Source organism: Eleutherodactylus coqui, chromosome 10 (assembly GCF_035609145.1).
Source record: "Eleutherodactylus coqui strain aEleCoq1 chromosome 10, aEleCoq1.hap1, whole genome shotgun sequence".
Taxonomy (NCBI): domain Eukaryota; kingdom Metazoa; phylum Chordata; class Amphibia; order Anura; family Eleutherodactylidae; genus Eleutherodactylus; species Eleutherodactylus coqui.
The window spans coordinates 112,616,738-112,640,355 of NC_089846.1; the positions used below are offsets into that span (position 1 = coordinate 112,616,738).

Here is a 23,618-nt window from a genome sequence, read left to right on the forward strand (position 1 = left end):
AATTTATTATGTTGTTCATGGGTCAATACGACAGCATGGTGCAGGCAGAAAGTGCAGGACTTTGGGTGAGAAGCTCTTCATCAGGCTGATAGAAAATAATAGCTTTACTAACCACATGGACCATATAGTCAATTATGTTTAATTACAGATAAAAAATAGAAAAAGAGGCGACACCTAACGAACATTCATGTAGTTATTAGTTGGGATCATGTGCTATTTTGTGTTGACCCATGAACATAAAGAAAGAGTTGACTTGCCTCAGACCACACCTCTGGCTTTTTTTCCTCTATATTATAATGTTTTAGATGCAACATATGATACAATTGTTTTTTTCATAGCAGCTGCCCAGACGGACATAGCTGTCAATCACTGATAGCTCCGCCCACTGGACTCCTAAGTCTAGAAAGAGCAGGGATTTAAATGAATGAATGGCAAGTTCTACTGAATCCTTCCCCACATAACTACATATGAATCTGCTCAGCTCCCCCTGCTCTATAGTATGCTGCATGCAGGTCGGGCAGCAGGTTCAACTTGACAGCTTCCTGTTAATCAATATAACTGATTGATAATTTTGACTAGTTAGTTGGTTTTTTTTTAACTCATCCAGTTTTACTGAAAACAGAAGTCAGCAAATCAAAAGTGGAACAGAAATAAGCGGAAAGCATTTGTTGGTTTTTTTTTGGGGGGGGGGGGCAGGTTTATTAACCCCTTAGTGATGGAGCTGTTTTGCTGTTTTTTGTTTTTTTTAACTCCTCCCTTTAAAAAAATCGTAACTCCTTCATTTATCCATCGCTGTATGAGGGCTTGTTTTTTGTGGGAATAGTTGTATTTTTCAATTGTACTATTTATTGTACCATATAATGTACTGAAAAACTAAGTGGAGAGAAATGGGGGGAAAAAACCCGACATTCCGCCATCTTTCAGTGCGTCCTGTTCCTACGGCGCACAAACTACAACAAAAATGACATGATAACTTTATTCTATGGGCCAGTACGATTACTATGACACCAAACTTATGTTGTTTTTTTTGAATAATTAGTAAAACTTTATTGTTTTTATTTTTACACTTTCTTTTAGTTCCCCTGGGGGACCACAACCAGCGATACTTTGATCGCTCCTGCAGTATGATGTAATGCCATAGCATTACATTATACTGCATTCTGACAGGCAGCCTACCAGGTCGGCTTGATGGGCAGTCTGCCAAGACAGCCATGGGGCCTGTCAGAAGGACCTCGGCTGCCATGACACCTGCACGGCTCCCCCTATATCACCGCAGGAGGGCCGTATGCGACAGAATTAACAGCGGCATTTAAAGGGGTAATAGCTGCGATCGCTCGCACGGCCGATTTGCAGTTATTACCTGCGGGTATCAACTGTAACAAACAGCTGACACCTGCAGTGTATGAAGAGAGGTCACCACGCGATCTCTCTTCATACATAGGCCGCCGATACAGGCCTATGTATGGTCTATTTCCATTTCACAGCATTGAAAACAGATCCGTTTTGTTGTGCAGCTTGGTAAAGATAAGCGAACTGAACCCGTAACAGTGAGTGTTGCTCTTCTGCACCGCAGGAGGTTTTTATGCACCCCTTAGGACACCTGCATTACAGTTTGGCAAGTGTAGCGTGGTGGTTGCTCTTCAATAAATGTGGCTCAGTGGTTAGCACTGTTGCCTTGCAGTGCTGGGTTCACATTTCACCAAGGACAACATCTGCATGGACTTTGAAAAACTCTATAGAGATGGTGCCCTTGGTCGGTTTTGAACCTAGGCAACAGTGGTGATGATTGAACCACTATGCATGTTCTTCTTTCTCTGGAGGAGGAGCTCAAGAAGAAGAAACCCAGAGAACATACAAACTCCATGCAGATGTTGTCCTTGATCAGATCTGAGCCTAGGATCTCAGCGCTGCAAGACAACAGTGCTAACCACTGAGCCATCAAGCTTCTTTTCCTCCTGCTTCTTCCTTCACCTCTTCCAGAGAATGAGCATGGTGGCTCAGTGGTTAGCACTTGTTGCCTTGGCTGGGATCCTAGGCTCAGATCTGATCAAGGACAACATCTGCATGGAGTTTATGTTTTCTTTGTGTTCTTCTTGTTCTCCTCTAGAGAAGGCTGCAGAGAGGGACAACCATGGTGGCTCAGTCATTAGCACTGTTGCCTTGCAATGCTGCAGCCCTAGGTTTAAATCTCACCAAGAACAACATCTGCATGGAGTTTGTATGTTCTCTTTGTGTTTCTTCTTGTTCTCCTTCTCCTCTGGAGAAAGATCAGGCATGGTGGCTCGGTCATTAGTACCATTGCAGTGCTGGAGCTCTAGGTTCACATCTGAACCAAGGACAACCTCTGCATGGAGTTTGTATGTTCTCTGGTTTTCTTCTCTGCATCAAGTTGGAAAGCAGAAAACCTTGTTGTACCCTTATCTGATGAAAGCTTTTACAGCAAACACTCTCTCACAAGCCTGTGTAAAGGATTTACCCTCCAATCTGCTTTATTGCAGGATCACAGCTGTATTATAGGGAGTAGTGAGTATAATTAGGGAATATTCAGAGGTCTCACAACTTGTTATACGCTGCTTGAGCTCTTCGACTCATGATGTTCTTTCATAGATCCCTCATGAGACTCCTGTGCAGAACATTTCATAACTTGCCACTTCTAGATTTTACAAGGCATGTAGATGAGATTAGTTAGACACTGTAATATGCTTGGTGCAGATAAGAGGAAGGGAGTCAATAAAAACATCATTTTAAGTAGATCTGGAAAGCAGGGCCTTCTTAAAGCAGAAGGTATTTACAAGTTCGCAGCACACATCCACACAACAGGGAAATTAATCCTCATTCTGCAGCTCCTACGAGGAGGTAAGTTCTAGACTGGATCGGGGAGTCATTGGATCTTGTGTATCTGGACTTCTCCAAAGCGTTTGATACTGTGAGGCATAACAGGTTGGTATATAAAATGAGAATGCTTGGTCTGGGCAAGAATGTATGTAAGTGGGTAAGTAACTGGCTCAGTGATAGAAAGCAGAGGGGGGTTATAAATGATACATACTCTGATTGGGTCACCGTTACTAGTGGGGTAGTACTGGAGGGGTTACTGTTACTAGTGGGGTACTACAGGGGGCAGTACTGGTGGGGTCACCATTACTAGTGGGGTACCACAGGGGGCAGTACTGGAGGGGTCACCGTTACTAGTGGGGTACCACAGGGGGCAGTACTGGAGGGGTCACCATTACTAGTGGGGTACCACAGGGGGCAGTCCTGGAGGGGTCACCATTACTAGTGGGGTACCACAGGGGGCAGTACTGGAGGGGTCACCATTACTAGTGGGGTACCACAGGGGCAGTACTGGGTCCTATTCTTTTTAATATATTTATTAATCACCTGGTAGAAGGATTGTGCAGTAAAATATCAATATTTGCAGATGATACAAAACTATGTAAAGAAATTTACACAAGAGAACACAAGGAGATTGTAAGAGGATCTGGGTAAGTTTGGGTGTTTAGTCCGAAAAGTGGCAAATGAGGTTTAACACTGATAAATGTAAGGTTCTGCACCTGGACAGGAAAATACATGTCACTATTACACACTAAATGGGAAACCACTGGGTAACACTGACATGGAGAAGAACTTGGGGATTTTCGTTAAATGTAAATTTTACTGGAGCAACCAGTGTCAGACAGCTGCTGCCAAGGCAAATAGGATCATGGGAGGGATCAAAAGAGGTCTGGGGGCACATGATGAGAACATTGTTCTGCCTCTTTACCAGTCACTGGTCAGACCCCACATGGAATATTGCGGACAGTTTGGGGCAGCGGTACTCCAAGATGGACTACAATACCCAGAGAGGTTATCAATATTGGGGTTATTTAAGTTAGAAAAAATATGGTTGAAGGGCGACCTAATAACTATGTATAAATAGATCGGGGGACAATACAGAGATCTCTCCATCATCCATCTATACCCAGGACTGTGACTGTAACAAGGGGACACCTCTACATCTAGAGGAAAGCAGGTTTCATCACCGCCATAGAAGGAGGTTCTTTACTGTAAGAGCAGTGAGAATGTGGAACTCTCTGCCTGAGGAAGTGGTGATGGCGAAGTCACTAAGAATACAAGAGGGGCCTGTGGCTGTGATGATGGTGAACGCACTAAGAGTACAGGAGGGGCCTGAGGCTGGGCTTTTGCTCCATTGTGAAAAACCGAATGAAAAAATAAACTACAGAAACTGATTGAAAAGGAAGGTCTTCAGTTTCAATTTGCAGTCCCCAAAAATGTAACATTTTCTTAACGTTTCACTGTTCCCACAACGGAAAAACAAAACGAAAATGAAAATGCGAGTGTGAAGGGACCCTTATGCTATTGAAAAGTGGAGCGCTTCCAGGCCTGGAGCAGAGAACAATAGGATGTTTATGATTCAGTATTTCACAAGGCATTCTGGAATTTACTTTCACATTCCGATGGGTTATTCTTCGCCCGTCTTCAATGTCGGCTTGTTTCTGTGTCTTTCTGTCTCCACTGATAACATTTTTTTGTGTCATTGCAGTTGCCATTTGAGGTAGAAGTGTATTACATACAGCACATCCTGCTTTATGTCGTGCCCATCTACTTACTGAGGAAGGGAGGTATGTTCTGCAGATCCTACTGTCATCTTGTACCTTGTTTGCTTATTGGTTTACAGTAATCATCCCGAAGGGATTTTTCGTTCTTTCCCTGTTTGTTTTTATTTTGTGTGTTTGGTTAGTTATTAGCTTTTGTTTTCAAGTCAATTAGAAAAAATGAAAAATATAATCCGTGCCAAGATACCGCATGCCACGATTTTGTTTGCACGCACATTTCTCGCACTGTGTGAGAGGCACAGTTAGAGTGCATGGGAGTTTGGTACTGTGTATTACCCATGCAAAAACTGCCCACGTAATACACAGTGACCAAACGCTCCAGTGAAAGAAGCCTAATGGAAGTGAATGCGGTTGAGTTGCAAATTGCCACAACCCAAGAGTTGCATGAAATCTAAACTTTCTTGCAAGCCTGTCAGGTTGCGGTTGTAGCATAACCATATTCCCTTTTATTACATGTGATGCAGGCGGAGCAACATTCTATGTGTCACGGCCAAAGATACATAAGGCTCCAATAGGGTACTAGTCACACAGTTATGTGTAGTGAACCATGCTGGCATACAAACCCATACTGAAGGGTCTATCGGCACTGATAGTATCAACTATGTTACATTGTTTGATACTTTTATGATGATGATATACAAATAGATCAGTTCTCTTTTTTTAACATGTTAAAACTTGTACTCTGCTGCCATCTAGTGTTCAGAGGTGAAAAGGTCTTTCTTATGATTTTCTTTTGCAAAGACTTCCATTTTTATTTACTGTAAATGATCCTGTATTCATATTTGTTGTATATATTTTTGTATTTTATTTACCTGCTTTCACACATGATTGATTTCATACATTTTCTAGGTGCCTACACTCCAGAGCCACTTGGTAACTTTTGGTGGGCGATTTTATCAACTGGACTCATGTTCTTCTACCATTTCAGCTTTTTGCAGATCCTCGGCATAGTAAGTATCTAAATTTACTTTAAACCTCATTGAACAGTATTTTAGATACCGGTAATGTAACAATGACATGTGCACATACATTGTAGAACTTCTCCCTTCATTAAATCTAAAGGTATACATATGATTGCATTAGAATATTCCCATCATTAGACTGCTGTAGATGTATAGTAACCCCTTAATGCGAACGGGCATACATGTACACCCTCAAGCTTCGCAGTTTGTATGGGGTGGGGAGGACTTAGTAGCTGAGCCCACACCAAACCTAGCAGGTGTCGGCTATAATCGATAGCTGACACCCGCCCACAACAGCAGCGACTTGTGTTCATGCTGTATTTCTACCTATTAAGTCTGGCCTGTGGTCGGTCTTAATAAAATGCTGGAGTATGCAATATAGGCTATAACTGATCAAACTATTACAAGTTCAAGTCCTCTGTGGGGGCTAGGAAAAAGGTAAAAATAATCGGGAAAATTTTGTTTTTTTTATTGTAAAAAAAAAATAAAGAATACTAAAAGTTGTAAGAAAAAAACTTTTCCTATATCTATAATAAAAAGATCAAAACAGATTGTTGTACTTTCATTGAACTGGATGTATGTCTTTTTTTTTTTTTTTTTTTTGGCCTTACATACTATGTTAATAGGTAAAACATATTTGGTGCCGCTGCACCCATAATAGTCCAGTCTATGAAAATAATGCATTATTTATCCTGCACGGTGAATGTCAACGGAAAAGAAAAATACACGCTGCCAGAATTGTGCTTTTTTTGGTCACCAAGTAAAAATGTAATAAAAAGTGAATAAAAAGTCATCTATTCTTCCCGATGGTACCAATAGAAACCGCAGGTCAGCCCACAGAAGGAAAGGCGTGACACAACCCCATCGACGGAAAGATAAAAATGTTATGCTGGATAGAAGGTGGCGACAAAAAACATTTTTTTATCTTTTTAAATATGTTATTTTTAAAAATAGTGCAGCCAAAAACGCCACTATATAAATTTGGTATCATCTTAATTTTACCGACCCACAGCAAGTGTTATTTTGTTCTTCCGCAGCGTGTACGCTGTAAAAACAACATCCCCCAACCTCCCCACAACATGACAAGATTGTGTTTTTTGTTGTTTTTTTTTTTTCTTTTCATTTCGCTTTTTTTTTTTTTTTTTTTTTTTTTTTTTTTTTTTTTAAACAATTTAAAAAAAAAAAAAGTTTTTCAGTACATTATATGGTATATTAAATAGTAACATTGAAAAATACAACTTGGTTCACAAAAAACAATCCTCAGACATCTACGTTGATGGGGAAAATAAGTTTGTGGGGTTTTTTTTAGGGAGGCAGGAGAAATAAAAAAAAAAGTCTGTGTCCATAAGGGGTTAATGGTAGTGTTCTCTTCCCCTTTCACAGCATACAGCCTCACAGGCGCCCTGATGAAAAGTTACTGCATCCCCTTTCCTGTGTCTCCTATCTAAAGTTTTATACTATAGATTTGGGGGGATTGAGGAGGTTTATGAACATTTATAGTATAAAGGGGGGAGGGGGGTATGAGGTGGGGGCGATGCTACTTCCCTCTAAGATATTAGAATGTTTCATGTAATAACATGTACTACAGTCGATCTCATATAATTGGCCTAATTGTGGTGTTTTTGCATGTCTCATCAGATGACGGAGGTGAACTTGAACAACATGTTGTGCCCGGCTATTTCGGACCCTTTCTACGGGCCGTGGTATCGTATATGGGCGTCGGGGCATCAAACACTCATGACCATGATCCACGGGAAGCTCATCGTGAGCCTGTTCTCACCTGGCCTGCCGGGATATAAATTCCTAGTGGAGCTGATTCCTTATTCTGGGAAGAAGGTGGATTGAGCGGTCACCCCTGGAAGAATCGGTTTTAACCTCTTTAGAGCCAAAATAAGCATATTGAGGTTAAAAGGGCTACCGGCGCTTTGATGATAAAAGCAGTGTTAAAGACTTCCAATTCCAGAAACAAGTGACCTTACGTAACGGACCGCAGCGTCTAACACCTTTTTCGGATGTTTTTTTTTTTTTTTGCTTTTAAATTGTTGCTGCCCTTTAAGCCAAAACGCTTTTGTTCTAGCAGCAGAAGAGTTAATAGGCGGAGGGCTATGGTGGCGAAATCACTTTTGCACAAGGACAGGGAACACAGCTGGTTTTTACATTGTGTACATAGTCTGTTACAAGGACTGATGTTTATTTATACTATAGATTTCTATACTGATGATGCTATTGGGCACACACCGATGCCCCCGCGCCCTCGTCTGCCTCATTAAAGCCGCTACGGCTTGATAAAAGGTCCATTTAAATGGCCAATATGGAGCAGTTTACAGTATAAATAGTGCAGACGAGACTTCAAGAAATCTCATCCGCACGCTGCGTAAATCGGCAGCGCGCCAATTTATACTGCGGGGGTTCACAGCAGAGTTCACCTCTTCAAAGGAGGGAGTGAAATCTGCATGTAACACACGTGGGTCCACAGTGGGTTTCCCACTGTAGAAATACCGCAACGTGTGGATACAACTTGAATCAAACTGCTTCGGTATAAGGCCGGCTTCACGCGACCGGAATCCTATTGCGGAATCCGCGCAGAGCATTCGCAGCAGATCGCATGCATTGAAAGGCATGTGCTTTTTAAAAATCTTGAAAAAAATCTGTACCGTGCATGACCGCCTGCGAGCCGCCGCAGTCATCCGCATTACAGATAATGCAGGTACAAGGGGTCTCCAGCTGGGGTCACAGCCGGATTCCGCTGTGGGATCCGACTCGCCCGTGTGCAGCCGGCCTAATAGTTACTCCAATCAACATTATTTAAGCTTCTAACTTTTTATTGGTTTTTAATGTATGCCATAATATACCTCTCTGCCCGCTCTGTTCCTATTCTTGCCCCTAACTATTCCTCTAACATACAGCACACGGTCACTACTGGCACCTCCGCATCAGCGGGTCGTACTGTGAGCAACGACAAGCTCTTCTGTTAGGAGTTCATTAGAAACACGTATCCAGCCAGACAGATGAGGGACGACTTCAGCTCTGCTACATCTGAGCTGGTCAAGTAGGAGTTTCTCTGTCACCTAAATTAGGGCATATTAATGAGATGCCATGAATGTATGATTAGCGGGGGAATGACTGCTGGCGTCGGAACAGACTGCTAGAACAAAGGGCTCTTCTGCGTTCAGCGCCCTTCAGCTCTGCATTGCTTTAGGCTACCTTCACACGGGTGAGCGTGATATGGGGCCCGATATCACACTTGTCAACATGCGCCTTATCCGCAGACAAGAGGCTATTTACATGCTAAAATTGCATCACTTCAGTGAAATTCCGATCCTCCCACACTTGTTTCACGCGTCTCACAGGATCCTCTAATCTCGCAGTAATTCCCATTGTTTTTAATTGGATTGGAGAGATAACACATCGCACTCGCATCATGCAATGTGTCTGACTGTTCCATCGAAAACAATGAACTATGCGTTACAAGGGATGCAAAAAAAATTGGAGACGCAGTGATTTTTTTTTTTTTCCCAATTTTTTTATTTATTTTTTTTACCTTGCAGCATAGTTGTGGGAGAAAAAAAATCACTCCTGTCTGGAGTTCATATTTGCACATGTGTTGTGCATCTAGCAATGCACAAAACTCTTGCGAGATTCACGCTCATGTGAACGTCCACGTAGGGTCATTTTACGTGGGATGATGGTCGGCTGCTTAAGCACTCGATAGACGTCCCAACGGTTATCGCTCCTGTACCTTCACACAGGACTGATACATGGTCACTACATAGAGGTGGAGCTTCCCCCTCCATTGACTCAGTCATTCATAGATGAACGACTGCCTGTTTACTCGGGCTGATCATCGTTTGCTCATCATTCGTCTCTCAGTGTTTGGACTGCGCCATTATTGTTCAGTTTTTCACGATGCAGCGATCAACTCAACAGTTATTGTTCAGTTTATCGCCAATGAGAAAGCAGGTCCGCTCATAGGATGATAATGAGCCAAACTAGAGTCTCTTCCAAATGCTGCAACTTGGTGTTTGCACCACTGCTCGGTACTCCTGCAATTGGATGACCTTCACTCATCCTATCAATATGTCATAAAGATAAGTAGAGGGAAATTCTGTTTCAGGAAACGCCACGGTAAGGAGATATCTCCTATATTATGTGATTGAAGTCTGTAAGGGAGAGTCGTTACACAACACTAGCGGCATCTTCAGTCTTTGCTGATTATGAATAATCACTATTTGGAGGGGTGATCACCTGATCCTCCCTCCAGACATTGCTGCTAGGGCTACATGACTACTTTGGCTGCGCACTGCCTGCACGGCTAAAAGACTACAGTTTCGCCCTACACCCCGGCACACCGTGGGTACGATCACATGTAGCGGAAAACCAAAATCTGCATCAAATTCTGTTTCAAAATACACATCAAAATCCACAAAGGTTTTTTTGACGCGCATTTTGGCGCTGATCTGCAGCAGATTTCAATTGAAAGGATGAAATCTGCTGCGGATCCACAGCCCAAGCCCTAAGGGTAAGTTCATATGGTGGGATTTGGCGCAGAATTCCACCTCCAAAATTCGTGCGGTTTTTTTGCCTCATTTTATGATGCAGATCCGCACAGATTTATCCTGTCAGTGGCAAAAATCCACGTGTGGAAAATCGTGTTTCTGCATCCAGAAGTGACCTGTCGCTACTTGATATGGAAACACGTTTTTTCGCATTGGAATGCTGCACATGGATTATTCCATTGACAGGATAAGTTCTGCGTGTGCACGCACGCCAAAATGTCATCGCTTTTGAGACGGCAGAATTTACCACGGCAAATTCCGGCGGCTGAACATACCTCAGGGCCGGCTTGACGCAGACATATTTACGTACAAACTTTGTGAGCGCAGTACACAGGATAGAACCCATTGATTTCCGTATTTTGCGACTGCAGTTCAGCTGCACAGAACTAGATGGAGCATGCTCTGTCTTTCTGCATATTTACGCACCAAAGGTCCCCATAGAAGTCATTGGGGGGCAGTAGACGCACATGCAACATACAAGGGCATGCATGGAACACAGCGGAATTCCACTGGAAAAAGAATGCATATTTTTGCGCACGGCGCACACAGGCGCACCAAGCGATACATCGTTAAACAAATTAGCCATTCCAATTGGTGCGTCTTTGTGTTCCGTGCACAAAAAAGCTGATAAACAGCAAAGTACGTCGGTGAAAAAAGCCTCATTCAGAGCACAAAAACATTACCCAAACGCTCATGCGCTCGTGTGAAGCTGGCCTGAGGCAGTGAAGTGCAGGTTTGTCGCGTGTTAACATGACCCTTCGACCACAAGTAATCCAAACTCTCTGGACTTCTTTTAATCGATGATTTGTAGCAGCTTGCAAGCCACGAAGGAGGCGATGTTGCAGGGCTGTAGGGTGATCTTTGGCGCACTCTGGACACCACATGGAATTGGTCACATCATCTCTTACGTGCCGAGTTACAGGGCTCGCAGAGTGACAGACTTTACTTAGGTGGCAAATCCAGCTCTGCTACATCTACAGAGAGCAGATGCGATCTCCCAGATCTGCGACCGGTACGGTTTATTACTTCCAGGCTTATACATTGATGACTTCATTTGGTCTTCCTCCGGGCAGCAGCAGCTTTCCCCTATCATTTCGCCTGTAGGCTAGAGCGTGGTGCCCCTGGGTATGTACATCACTTGCCCTTCTTGCTCAGGGAGACTGCAGTTGCTGAGGTGCCAGTGTGGCGTTCAGTGAGTAAGTGTTCCTCCTGATTGAAACAAAAGGACAAAATCCTCCAATCCCCGTATAGTTGGCGTTCTCAGGTCACGGGTCGGTGTTGACCACATAACGTAAGTGCCATAAGTAAGCAATGCTTGACCTTTCACATTCCAGACGCCCAGTTATCACGGGGACGCACCTTTCCTGTACTATATTTTTACTTTTCTAACCCCCCTGTGAGATGCGTGCAGTTTTAATGTATGTCTACAAGGGTAGAACTAATGTAAATAATGGCTTCGAGCAGCATCCAGCGTAATGACAGAGTCCAATCTCATATGTAACGTAATGTGTCGGCCAAATGTTTTTTAAACCTTTTTAGCCAAGCGTCTGTTACATTGTTAAATATTCATATACACTCCATTTCTTTGTGTTATGGACTATTATAAATCCACTTTGGCTTTACCCTTTAACCCTTTGCAATCCAATTTTGTATTCATGGTTTCCTAGGGGGCTTTCTCTTTCTGCCATTATACAATGGCACCATCTGCTGGTTAGAGCCAGTACTGCGGTATGGGACATGCTGGAGAGGCCCCCGTCAACAGAGCTGCCAGCAATCTGCAGTAAGAATACCCTGCCGGACGTCTTCTGACATTGGAGCTGTACAGCCTTCAATCAGAATGTCTTTAGACGTCAGACAGTGGATTGGAAAAGGTTAAAGGGGTTGTCTCCTGAAAGCAGCCCTGGCGCAGGTGGGCAGCACAGGAGGCACATGCTTGATTCACTTCAATGGGAGACAGCGGAGCAGTGGACTTCTGGTGGTCCCATTGACGTGAATGGGGTGAAGGTGCACATTGTGTCCTCCATTGCCCATACTTCAGGATGTGGCAGGGTTACAGTCTCCATGTCGGCTTTGGTGAGAGAACCCTTTTATTCCCTGACAACACGGCGGGTTTAACAGAATGCTATTTATTTACATACAGCTTATTCCTAATTTAGGACAAACTTATGGATTCAGCTATTCTATATGTTAATATTGTAAAGTAATCATTATTGAGAGGTCGTTGGGATTGATCTACGTGTTACAACCTATGAAATAGGCTGTACAGCTTGTGACTCGGTTTAAAGTGTACCTCTGGGGAAAAATAAAACTTCACATTGCTCTTAGATTCCTTAGATGTACCTTTTGTGGACCCTTTATTTCATAGCCTTTTGTGGACCTCTCCCTCCTAGTTCACTAGCTGGAAATTGTTATCCTGGTCCCTTTGGGTTGGGTTCACACAGGGCTGATTTCCAGCGGGATGTCCGCAGCAGCCGATCAGCCATGGAAAGCCTGCAGCGGGTTTCATCACGAGTTCATCTGCAGAATTCACCCCCCTTATTGACAAGGTGTGAGTTCCACAATGGAGGCAGCAATAAAATTGACATGCCGTAGATTTGAATTCTGCGTTGCAAGTCCATTTCCGCGTGTGTTTTGTGCAGGTTATTTCCGCAGCTTGTGGATGACATTTTCACAATCTCGTTCACTTTGCTGCTACTGCAAATGCTGCGGAATATCCGTACGGAGAGTCCGCATGGCAATTCCGCTCCATGTGAACCCAACCTTAGTATATTCCTACACACCGCTTGAATCGGTGTAAAGGCTGCTGTAATCACATGACCTTATTAACTAGCAAGTTCCCTATACAGGCACACTAAGCACTTATAATAACATGTTCACATAAGGGTCAAAGCACACTAGCACTTTTTGTTTCCCTCTAGCTGTTCCATTTTGGGAGTAGCTTAACGGAAATGAAAACCGGAAGCAAGCAGATAGCGTTCGGTTTGCTTCCACTCGCGGCAATATTAAAAAATGAAGACGTTGCAATCTGTTTTGGTTCAGTTTTTTTTTTTTTAACTAGAAACAAAAGTGCAGCAGCCTGCGACTAACAGATTGGAACGGAAAGTCTTCAGTTTCAGTGTTTGTCTGTGGGCACAAAAACGGAATTGTTTTCATTCCACTTAGTTGCTCCCATGACGGAACAGCTAGATGGAAATAAAAAAAACACTAGTGTGAACTGGTCCTAAAGAAGAGTCCCACCACCACCACTTCATTTAATTTGCTCTTGCAGCTGACATCAGCAGGGAGGAAGTAAAGTGCTGCAGTAATTGGTCTCCTACTTCTCTGCACCGTGTTGACATGCATGCATCCTGCAAGTAAATAAAGAGCACAGAGCATTGATTTTTTTAATTTTTTATTCTGGGCAAGATGCATGATTTTGGCTGATATCGGAGGAGGTTTTTTAGTGGATCACTGGAGGTACACTTTAAAGTATATGTGCACATTAATGCCTCCGGTCACCTTGGTCTGTGGATGAGCATAAGGCAGTATTTTAGTATCCCCACGTTGAACCTATTCTGATAAGGATGTACCTACATAGGAGGCAAGCTGGCAGCCAGGGTTCTGGGGGTTTATGAGCCCCTCTGTCTGTTACCATGTATATGCACTGATAAGTGTTAACATTATGCTGAAATATTCTGTTTTTCCCCCTTGGTTGGCATCTACGTGAGTAGTAATACAGTGTAGTGTATGTGGATATATAGAGTGGATGCCACAGTGTCCATATTGTCAGAAGAAGGCAGCACTATGTATGCTCGTGTTCTATATATTTAGTATTTTCCGGAGTTCTGACCCTGCCTGTTCTCCTATCGATATAGTCATGTGCCGTATATGTAGATTTTTATTGCAGGGATCTTCCATAAATACAGAAGGGGTCCAAAGATTTTTTTTCAGTCTTTATAGAACAAATAAGTGTTCATCGTTTTTGCTATTAGCATTTTGTTAGATTGGATTGTCTGAAGTGGAGGACTGGTAATAGTTCGTACACTCGAGATTGATTGTATTTCTAGTTTAGCTACAGATTCTCAAATCACAGTGAATGTAAAGATGATTTCCTGGAATGTTACACTTGAGTCGTTTTATAGTAGTATTTGTGAGAAACCTTGATGGGAAAATGTTGCCATAAGTTGTTAGCAGGCCCGCTATAGCATGGGCATCTAGATGCACTTGGTTATAAGGGGCACTACATGTGCCCACTACTCGGGCACCCACAACCTCTGTTGTCTGAAAAGGAGATTTTACAGTCTCGGCTCTCTATTAATCAGAGTTGGGTGAAAACTAGGCGCTGGTGATTCGCTGAGAGTTCATTCAACTTTTCATTGGGTTCAGTATATTGAAACGCAAGTTTCTGCTTAAACTCTTGGTGAGTCAACAATGCACCTTCCCTTCTGCACTTCACATGGATTCTGTGCACCATACATTCTATCAAACCACTTGTTTAAAAAATAAATGAATAAAGGGCTCCATAGTTCAGAGGTCATCCCAGGTTTGGGAGAGCAGCGGGAGGCAGTAGGGATACCGCTCACCCCGAGGGGTTGTGCCAGGTAGGCACAGCGCAACTGGAGACCATCACAGCTTGTAGCCAACTCTGGGGTGGGTGGGAGGGATACCTCCGTAGGAACAGTAAATGAAAATGACAGAAGAACCATAGTTAATGTAATACAACATAACCTGATATAACCCAATAAACGGGCATTTTAACTAATTGCATCCTAGACGTAGATCTCCTTATCATAATGAATCACTGAAACAACCCATCTAGGTCCCATGCAGGAGTTTCTTACCAAGTGCATTAGCTAAGGAATTCGTTCCTATCCATCGTATACTTATGGCGTCACTCTTGGTGTCATGTGGCATGACTGAGAGGCTACCGACAACAGAGCGGCCAGTAATCTACAGTAAGAATACCCTGCCGGACGTCTTCCGACATCGGAGCTGTACAGCCTTCAATCAGAATGTCTTTAGACGTCAGACAGTGGATTGGAAAGGGTTAAAGGAGATGTCTCGAGGAAGCAGTTAATTTTTTTTTTTGCCCAGTCCCCCCCATTAAACACACATTACTAAGCCCCCCTGTAAATGACATTTCTAGCTGGTTCGTACTTACCGTTCCAGCGTTTCAGCAAGTTATAAAAGTTTCCTCAAGATGGCCGCCGGCTCTTTCCCAGTCGCTCGCTGCAGCCCGACGTGCGCGCTCCCGAGACGCCGCCAGCTGTGTCTCCATGGCAACCGGACGCATCGCAGCCGCCGACCAGACGCCCCGCAGCCGCCGACCAGACAGCAGGTAACCGGCGCTAGCCCCCGGCTCCCCAGCGCTAGTTCCCCCGGCGCAGCGACAGCCCCCCCCATCGCAGCGACAGCCCCCCCGGCCTAGCGCTAGCTCCCCCGGCGCAGCGACAGCCCCCCCGGCCTAGCGCTAGCTCCCCCCGGCCTAGCGCTAGCTCCCCCCGGCCTAGCGACAGCCCCCCCGGCCTAGCGACAGCCCCCCCGGCGCAGCCCGGCGCAGCGGCAGCCCCCCCGGCGCAGCGGCAGCCCCCCCCGAAACATCACTTACCTGGGAGGCTTCTCGGGGCTGCTGGGCTGGGCTGGTCTTCTCCGCTGGGCAGCTCCAGTTTCTGCACCTTCCTCTAACAGAGGATGGTGCAGAATGGCCGCTTCAGCGCGCTCCCGAGCAGTGACAGCTCGTCTGCGCATGCGCAGAAGAGCTGTAGCGGGGAGCACACTGAAGCGGCTCGTGCTGAGAGGAGAAGACCGGACTGCGCAAGCGCGTCTAAAAAAGCAAGCTGCCAGCGATTTTAGACGGAACCATGGAGACGAGGACGCTAGCAACGGAGCAGGTAAGTGGAATAACTTCTGTATGGCTCATATTTAATGCACAATGTACATTACAAAGTGCATTAATATGGCCATACGGAAGTGTATAACCCCACTTGGTTTCGCGAGACCACCCCTTTAAATGAGTTATATTTATATTCTTTTTAATTTTTTTAAATTTGTTTATTAATTGACTAGTGTTGATTAGATAATTGTTTGATTAATCAATTGACCAATTTATTTTCTGTCCAACCTTTTTGTATTTTTAACCTTTTTTTTAATATATTTTTTAACTTTTTGTATTTTAGACATTCAACACCCTTTTATGATGAAGTAATTTGAATGTTATGCATAACATCACTTGACCAATCTTTTGGAAACGGGTGACGTCACTGGGGACATTTTTTTTACAGGGAGTCAGCCAGCTCCTCTGAGCTCTATAACCTAAAGTTTGGAGCGGACAGGCTGAATCTGGGATGTGAGTATTATGCTACCCTTCTCCACCCTTTCCCCGTTGCATGCACCCAGTGAACTACTTGTGTGCGGGAAGAGAATAGGACTATTCCACCCATTTTTTTTATGTGCCCACTGGGTGCATGCAGCAGGGAAAAGTGTAATACTCAAATTCCTGGACTCCATCTGCCAGGTCCTATAGGACTATACGTTTATTTTCTAGGGCTCCCAGGAGCTGACAGACGCCCTTCTAAATATACCCATTGTGCAATTAGTTTTATTGGTCTGATGAAGGTGTCCGTCTGACACTGAAACAGCCAACCACCATAAAATGTTTCTACAAACGACCTATCGATCCGCCCGTCACCAGCGCTGTGCACCTTCTGTCATTTTCATTCACTCAGTCAATTCTATGAAGGTAGCGTGGGTCCTTGGGGTGCATTTATTGTGCAAAGCTAGCGCTCCCTACATTCACTGAAGTTCTAGAACAGACTTGTCCATGGCAGAGGCACTTGCTACTTGTCTTGACAACTTTTAAAGGGTTGTACCACAATTGCAAGTTATTCCCTATCCATAGGGTAGGGGATAACTTGCTGATCAGTAGGGGTCTCACTGCTTAGACCCACACAGATTTCAAAAATGGGACTCCCGTGTCCTGCTTTCCTGTCACTTTGGGGGGGTCACTTCTCCCCTGCAGTGGGTATCACTGTGAATGAAGCGCTAGATTTTCTTCAACGGGGCTGACCGAAATAGCTGAACGGCATCTACATGGGTATCTCCCATTCAAAGTGAATAGAGCGCTAGTGTGCTTACACAATGTTCAGCCTCCTCACTGTGGGGATCCAATAACCACACAGTCAGGAGGGTGTGCGGCACGGGACCCCAGCTCTCGAGATCGGGAAGGGTCTCAGCGGTGAGTCCCCCACCAATCAGCATGCAGGATAGGGGATAACTTGCAATTGTGGTACAACCCCTTTAATGAATAAACTATGCATTCCAGATCCAGACAAGTTGAGCACAAAGTCCTCACCTTTTGGGTTAGAATAAACCTATTTCTGAGTAGTTTTCATACCCAGCTTTATATTTGAGGAACTGATTCATTCTGTTAATACATCACCGCTGCGGGAAAACATTTCCAGTTGTTTCCTACGGGGATAGCTCTTCCTTCCTGTGCAAGGACCCGTTCCTGTTCTTGGTGGATAATGAGCGATGGCACCATTACTGTGAGTGCAGGGCTAATTAGGAAAAGGCTTGTTGTCTTTTCCTTTCTAGAAATAAAAGTGGAAGCCTCTCTATTCCCTAATAATTAATCCGATGTGTGTAAAATGTATTAGGAGAACGCGGTTAGATGTCGAATCGTACTTGGTTGGCGCTTAGAACCATTGACTTTGTTTTGCATTGTTGAGCTAGGAGAAATGTTCTTCACACTCATCTTGGCTTTATTATTTATAGGAAACCCTCTTAAATGGCTAATACTATCCTAACGTGCCATAATACTAGGATACTACGTTACCAGTACTTGGTAGATAGAAATCATTAGATACATTTACTGCGCATGTTGCCAGGAGACAGTGAGAAAAAAGTGATAGGGGGTCAGAAACGCTATCTTTTCTCCTTAGGGAGAGCAACTATACTATAAACTAAGTGAGGAGACTCAAATGGCCAAGCACGCTCCTCTGGGTAATATGCAAATAAGGGAGATGGAATAATACCTCCACAGTGCCACCTATTGAAAGGCAGCATTCCTTCAAGCCAAAGTCAGACTCTTTATACAAACCTTGTATATTTGTAACAAAGGAGCGTGCATGGCCATTTGAGTCTCCTCACTTAGTTTATAGTATAGTTGCTCTCCCTAAGGAGAAAAGATAGTGTTTCTGACCCCCGTCCCAGGCCTCTCACTAGCAACGCCAGACTCCTACTGTACACTGATGAAGGGCAAAAACCCTGAAACAGCTGTCTGTAGATGGAGTCTGACTTTGGCTTGAAGGAATGCTGCCTTTCAGTAGGTGGCGCTGTGGAGGATTTATTCCATCTCCCTTATTTGCAAAAAAGTGATATTAATTGGGCTTTCTTATTTTTTTTGGTTTTTTTTGTGCACATGAAAAAACTGTTACACGTGGATGGCACACGGACATAAATAAAATTCACATGCGCAACAAAAATGCACACGCAGTAAAATCTGTTTGTTTTTCACGGACCAAAATTGTATACCCCCGTGTGAATGACCCCCTGTCCCTCTAGAAAAAAAAATCTGACAATAGCTGCTCATGGCTTCATTGTTCTGATGTGCTATTAATGCTCTTTTTTATATATAAAGGTGTGCCATCTAATCCAGTGCCAAAATAAATGTTTACATGTTCAGTTTTATAGACAGGAACACTCCATAGGGACCATTTGTCGATTTGTGATGGGACATAATGTAGGTAGGTGCTGCCTGAAATGTGTACTATGAAGTGACCTTTAGCGTAATGTTTCCATGTCGACCTAAAATAGTGCATTTAAGCTTAAAACATGAAAGTAAAGGGAGTCTATTCCCAAAACTATAATGGAACCTGAATGGGGTTTTTGTAAAGGTTGTGGCACCTAGGTATTGACCAAATTGAAAGGGAGTTACAGTTGCAATTAATTCAACCCCCATTGAAAATTCGGTTTATTTGCAAAATGTATACTTTCATCTCTTTCAAAAAAAGCAAACCAAACCATTTAAATGGCTCAACACAACTAATATGACAAGCAGTTTCTCCAAATTTAACAAAAATCCACTATTTAAATGGCTTAATGCAGTTTCAGAATTATTCAACCCCTTGAATAGACTCTCCCATAAGAGCATGCATTTGTAAATCAGGTGTTGTCTGAAGCCCCATTTAGATGTAACGATTATCGCTCAAAATTCGCTCAAACCATGGCTTTTGAGCAATAATCATTGTTTGTAAATGATACCATTGTTTGCTTTTAGTCGGAATGATTTTTAGTTAATTGTAAAATCTATCATTCAGACGGAGAGCTGATAGCAGGGACCGCACGCTGTGATTCTTCACGGGAGCACTGATAACATTGTATTCCGCTGCAGTCCTGTGGCAGAACAAAAGGGCTGTATGCAGATAACAGACCACCTGCTGTTCTCTGCATACAGCTCAGGCAGGCTAAGATGGATTCAATCAATATCTGAAAACATCATGCCTTTTCTGAGGAAGCTAAAGCTTGGGCGTCATTGGACCTTCCAACAGGACAATAACCCCAAGTACACATCAAAGTCTACCGAGGCTTGGTTTCAGAAGAAGTCTTAGAAGAAACTGTTGAAGCCATCAGTTGTAGGACTTGAACCACATAGAACATTTTTGGTAGGATTTGAAGAAAGTAGTTGTAGCACGCAAACACAAGAATTTTAGTTAACTGGAGGCCATTGCTTATGAGGAATGGGCTAAGATTCCTCAGGAACGCCGTCAGAAGCCGCTATCTGCCTGTGCATCACATTTGCAGTAGGTCACAACCACAAAAGGTGCTGTACTACCATAAGTACTAAAGATGCAGTAGTGATTAAAAGTGGCATTTGTGTTGAATTTGGAGACCCCACTTGCTATATTAGTTTCCTGGACTATTTAAAAAGTTCGCAAACAATTTTTGCAAACAGTCGAGAAAGTTTGTAAATTCTGCAATTAAACCTAACTTACAATGGGGGGGGGTTAATAGTTTTTCTTACAACTGTAGCTTCCCCTGAGATAGAAGTAAATGCTTTGCTACAGATGCCACAGGAACTGGCCCAATAACCTTCATGCCACCACCCTTAGTGGGATTTCTGCTTTGACTATGCTCTAACATTATGATTCAGGCACTTGAAGATCTCATTGTCGAGGGTCTGGGAGCTGGGATCCTCAATATTGTCCTAATTAACTAGGTCCCATCACTAATTTCAATGTAGAATTCCTGGCTTATGTTCTTCATGTGCCATCATCTACTGGAACCGAGATGGGTGTTGCCGTCACCCCATTCATCCAGGACCTCCTACAGGGGTGCCAGCTCCTGGACCCCCAACATCTTGAGTAAGGAATATGTCTGAATCATGAAATTGTGAAACCTACGTTAGAGTAAAAGAACCAGGCAGGACAATGTATCCCTGTTGTGGTTGTGTCCACATTTGTATCTGTTTTCTAATGCCTACACTGTTCTCTAGCTCGTGTTTAATAGAAATGATTCCCTTTTACTATTTATTCCAACAAGGAAGCGTATTATTATCTGTGTGGCTATTGTGTTGTATAGTGGGTGATTGTGGATGGGGTATTTCTAACTTGTTTTTACTACATTTGTGCAAATAAAACTTTTGTTAATATTTGAAAATAAAAATGTTATTTGTGGACAAGTGATACCTTATTCTTGTCATGTGAAAACAAACACAAGACCCTCTGCTATGTGTGCTGGTCTGAAACTGAAGATGGGTAATGGGACGATTGTGTGGGTATTAAAAATGTGACATCGTGACTATTAATTTTGCCTAATTTTCCTAAAATAGGAATTTATTTGGCTCCTATCATCGTTTACTGACTCATCTGAGAGTGCTCTGTATGGGCTACAAACATTATACATAGTGATGAGCGAGCATACTCGCTAAGGGCAATTGCTCGAGCGAGCATTGCCCTTATGCGAGTACCTGCCTGCTCGAGAGAAAAGGTTCAGGTGCCGGCGGCGGGGAGGAGCGGAGGGGAGATCTCTCTCTCCCTCTCTCCCCCCTGCTGACTGCCGCTACTCACCGCTCCCCTGCGTCGGCACCTGAACCTTGTCTCTCGAGCGGGCAGTTACTTGCTAAGGGCAATGCTCGCTCGAGCAATTGCCCTTAGCGAGTATGCTCGCTCATCTCTAATTATACAGCCTACAAGGCTGACCTTCCCTCTGAGCAGTGGGGTAAAGTGTTGAATAGAGAAAAGCGCTCCAATTATTCTTTTTATGCACATATTATCCCAATGTATATATGCAATTGTGAATGGATGAATGAACATCAATGAATGTATTTTCATTGACTCCCTTCACTGCATAATACGCTATTAAATTACACTTGTGTGAGACGGCCTTTAAAAGAAGAGCGCAAAAGTGTACATGGTCTATATTTTCACATGGCTATATTGACTATTTATCTCAGTGTTCCCCAACTCCAGTCCTCAGGGACCACCAACAGGTCATGTTTTCAGGATTTCCTCAGTGTTGCACAGGTGATGTAATTATTGTCAGTGACTCAGACATTGCCACGGGTGTTCTTACTATAGCATATCCTAAAAACATGACCTGTTGGGGGTCCCTGAGGACCGGAGTTGAGAAACGCTGATTAATCTGATAGTTGGATATTTTTTTTGTTCCAACTCCTATTCTATGTCTTTCTTCCTTTGGAAAAGTGTTCTCCCTGATAGCATCCCAATTTATACAGAATATACATGTGCCACAAGATGCATTTATCTTAAACTGTGAACTGATAACTTCAATCACCTTCACAAGTAAAGCTTTAAAAAAATAAATAAATAAAAAAAAAATATATATATATATATATATATATACAGATAATGTTTTTAGTTATATGGTGGACTTAAGCCATTAGCTATTTACAAAGTTGCAGAATGCATTCTCATATCTGCAATACTCACAATGAACACTAAGAGGCTCATGAGAGCAAGATGATAAGGCACTGCGTTCATACTCTCTCTGATCCCGGACTGTCTTGTGTAGTCATTTATTGCACCGTAGAGGAAACCTACTTCTTGAGCTGCTATGTGTACAAGCATTATGATAGAATTTTTCTCCACCTTTTGTATGTATGTGCAGGTGGGGAGCAACATTTGTATTTTATTGACCCTTTTAATATCCAAAGCTTATATGACTGCAGATTTTTACTTCAAAGGGAGCCTGTCCTCAACCTTAACCCTTTGCAATCCAATTTTGGATTCAGGGTTTTCCTAGGGGGCTTTCTCTTTCTGCCATTATTATACAATGGCGCCATCTGCTGCCTAGAGCCAGTACTGGGGTATCGGACATGCTGGAGGGGCCCCCCGACAACAGAGCAGCCAGTAATATACAATAAGAATACCCTGCCGGACGTCTTCCGACATCGGAGCTGTACAGCCTTCAATCAGAATGTCTTCAGATGTCAGACAGTGGATTGGAAAGGGTTAAGCCCTATAAACTGTTAGGGGCTAAAGGTGATGACGGGCTCCCTTTCATTTCAGCTGGGTTTAACAGCTCAATGAATGAATTAATGGGCGCTGGAAGAGAGTTGGATGCCAAGCAAAGTGGAGAAACGAATGGAACAAGTGCACAGACACCGAGGGATACTGAACCAGAAATGCTGCTGCTCTCACTTAGCAATACAATCAATCCCCTGTGGTTGGCGCCAGATAATGAAAATGTCATATATAGCTGTACAGTGATCAGAAGCTTTCTTCTAATCTATGCAAAAATAATAGGCAACTGGAGAAGGGGGCTTCATTTTGTCAACTTCTTCTGTACAGCCCCGTAGGTGCAGACACTTCATTTCCTGTGCTCGTAAAGGGGTTATGCAAACAAGGGAGATGGAAGAATACCTCTGCAGGTAAAGCGGTATTCACATTTCATCAAGTGGTGGCCTAGAGCTGGGATATGTTATCGCTTTATGATCATTAGGGGACCTTTGGAATCCTCGCTGTGAGAATGAAGGTGTTGCGGCACGGATTCTGCACTGTAAACCATTCAGTCTTTAACTGCAGCATAGCTCAGACTCCACCAAAGGGATGACATCCCAATGGGTAGAGCGTGCACCTTTAAGAAAATTACACTGGGTACGTTTTTTTTTGTTTTTTTTCTCCTTGTAAGGCTGGGCTCACACGAAGGGGGTCGGATTCCCCATGTGCATTTCCGCAGCGAAAGACCTGCAATCGTTTACGGAAAGTAATTGCAAAAGATCACGGACGTGAGCGGTTTTCATCGCAGATGTATGCTATGCACAGCGTATCGTCCGCCCGGAAGAAAGCTCTCTGTGTCCCCTCCATCTGGCATTCTAGCTGTATTTTCCTTTTGAAGTTGCGAGCGTTTCCACCGCTCAGACTTAATGTAAATTGCGTATAGATGACGGAACATTTGCATACATTGGCTACAATTGGGGGCTGTCCTTGTAAAGCATGCTACGATTTTTCTTTTGTTCGTGGAATACGCAATTTGTCTCCATGACTGTG

At 43.5% G+C, this 23,618-nt stretch overlaps 1 protein-coding gene across 1 annotated transcript in view; it reads left to right on the forward strand.

Annotated features, from left to right (window-relative positions):
- The window catches only part of TMEM164 (transmembrane protein 164), a 56,815-nt gene extending 36,027 nt beyond the window's left edge, over positions 1–20,788 (forward strand). The window contains exons 4-6 of the mRNA XM_066581721.1: positions 4,541–4,619; positions 5,463–5,563; positions 7,214–20,788. Coding sequence (XP_066437818.1) covers positions 4,541–4,619; positions 5,463–5,563; positions 7,214–7,420 — 387 coding nt within the window. The 3' untranslated portion in view covers positions 7,421–20,788. The remainder of the gene's footprint in view (positions 1–4,540; positions 4,620–5,462; positions 5,564–7,213) is intronic.
- Positions 20,789–23,618: the final 2,830 nt, after the last annotated feature.